Source organism: Echinops telfairi, unplaced genomic scaffold (genome assembly GCF_000313985.2).
Source record: "Echinops telfairi isolate 266 unplaced genomic scaffold, ASM31398v2 ScPeMD7_7400;HRSCAF=8409, whole genome shotgun sequence".
Classification (NCBI taxonomy): domain Eukaryota; kingdom Metazoa; phylum Chordata; class Mammalia; order Afrosoricida; family Tenrecidae; genus Echinops; species Echinops telfairi.
Genome location: NW_022111300.1, coordinates 22,657,350 through 22,659,573, shown reverse-complemented (window position 1 = coordinate 22,659,573; position 2,224 = coordinate 22,657,350). Strand labels below are relative to the sequence as shown.

The 2,224-nt window shown below is 42.0% G+C and overlaps 1 protein-coding gene across 1 annotated transcript in view; it reads right to left on the bottom strand.

Annotated features, from left to right (window-relative positions):
* Positions 1-2,224, bottom strand: part of ELP2 (elongator acetyltransferase complex subunit 2) — a gene marked incomplete at its 5' end in the record, with an annotated part of 44,783 nt that overhangs the window by 4,359 nt on the left and 38,200 nt on the right. Inside the window, 2 exons of the mRNA XM_045296035.1 lie at positions 436-557; positions 1,773-1,965. Of these exons, the coding sequence (XP_045151970.1) occupies positions 436-557; positions 1,773-1,965 (315 nt within the window). The remainder of the gene's footprint in view (positions 1-435; positions 558-1,772; positions 1,966-2,224) is intronic.

Sequence of the window (2,224 nt, the reverse complement as noted above, 5' to 3'; positions counted from 1 at the left end):
TCACTTGTACCTTCTTTGAATGGAGAAGGCAAAGAGTGGAAAGGAAACGCCTAACTGCTTCCCAACCTCTGGTCTAGAGGAAAGGACACGGTGAGGAGGCCAGGCTTATGCTCAAGTACATGAGACTGCTACCTTACATGATTTCTTTTAAAAAGCTCGGGTGCACCCCTCCACCACTGATTAAAAAGGCAGCAACCGCTCAATATAAAAAAAGTTTCACCCACTGGGGCCATCTGAAAGGTCTTCTCTTTGATATTTCAGAGAAATGGACTTAAACATTTTTAAAGAAAAGTTTTCAAAATGAATCCATGTGTTACAGGAGGGAATAAGCTGATTAAGAGGCAGGACAGAACTAGGACTACATGCTTTATTCGAACATCCCTGTAATGATTACCTTTGACATTTGAAAACATGGGGTTATGTCCTTGGAATTACCTTTCTGTCCCGGCTCCCTGTGAAGAAGTACTTGCCATCGGGACTCCAATCACAAGACCAAATAATTCTGCTGTGCACTGCAGTGACTTTGTTCGTGAAGGCAAAGAGAATGAAAACCGGCTCTGAAAGAAACACGGACCCAATAGTCACCACGCAGAGAAGCAGAGTTGTTTTCTTAAAAAATCTTTTATACCATTTAAAAATAGTACGTGTGAATGCCATGTTCACCATGTGACGGAGTCATCAATTTATAAAGCCAGACTTTAACCAGAGAACAAATCCAGGTGACTGACCCCTCACCGGAAGATCGTGGGCACAATATTTTGTCCACTCTCCAGGGATGGATGACGAGCACTCAGACCCTCAATTAAAGGATCAATGGATGCCTACTGACGAAGTCTTACGTAGGAATAAGCCTGATTTGCATATTGAACTATCAAAAAAATTAATGCACCAGCTAAATAACATAAAACCAAACCAAACTCTTCCTTCATATGATTTAAATGTAAGATTAAGCCATCACATGACCTACACTTACAGCATATTAACTTCTTTCAAGGAGGGAAGGACAAGCCATCCAATAATCTATAACCCATAGAGACACAGCATTGTAAAAATGTTGTCATCACCGTAACATTTTAAAAAGTAAATGTTTCATGTTAAGAAATCACTACTGGAGTGAAATGAAATAGTCTAATATGTTGGAGTTGGTACTCTTTAAAATGCGACGCAAGACGTTTTCTGGTTTTAATTATCAGGTGTAGAATGCAGGCTTAACTGGGTTAATCTATGGCCCAGGGATCATGCTATCCAGCCTGGAACCATCTTCCTAATCTATGAAAGTAACAGGTCTGAGTAGGAAAAGACTAAGGGCCCTCCTGTCCCCTTTAGGTTTCCAATTTTAAAATATTTCTACATTTGTAAAATAATTCTTAAAAGAGGGGAAAAAACTGTCATTCTTAAGTTTCCCCAATGGAACCTTCATGAGTCCTGACTCATAGATTTCTAGCTCAGAATATGCCATCCACATGGTTCTGTGGTGCCAACTGGTTTTGTGAAAACATTTGCAAATAGACATTTTCCACAAACAGAATTTCTTTTCCTCCAACAGAGCTATCGGAACACATGCCACCCTAACCACAGGGGCACCAGAATGTCAACCCAGAAGTCACGCACACCTACAGGGAGTCAGTCACCCTTTGTTGAATTATCACAGGGTCGTGACAGGCTTCAAGGTGTGATGCTCTGCCCTTCTCACGTCCAGCAGCTGCTCAGAGTGCATAAAATGGGCACACTTGTTCCACACATAGCCTTGTGGCCCAACAGAGCTGTTTTACCTAGTTCCGATGAAGCTATGTCCTGCCTTTTCCACAGTGACCAGGTCCGGTCTCTGGAGACAGCCAGTAAGAACTTGTCGTTAGGTGAGAAGGCCATCTGTGTGACAGTCAACGTGTGGAAGATTAAATTCTGGACTTGCTTCCAAGATGTAGTGTTCCAGAGAATGATAGCTGCATGCTCTCTCTTAGATGCCTGCAATACAGAGAAGAAGCCATGAACAGAGGGAAGTAAAAAAATCAAGAGACACAGGAGGAAGCTGCAAAGAAATAGAGGAAAGAAGTAGGAGGCAAAGGGCATATATACAAGCCTAAATACAGACATGTACATATGTAAATATATTTAAGATTAAGGGGGGAACAGACCTAGGTGCAATAATTATTGGTTTGGTAGTGGGGTGGCAGGTGGACATTGGGCCTCCTCATGCGTACTCCCCTAATACAAGAGCACCTTG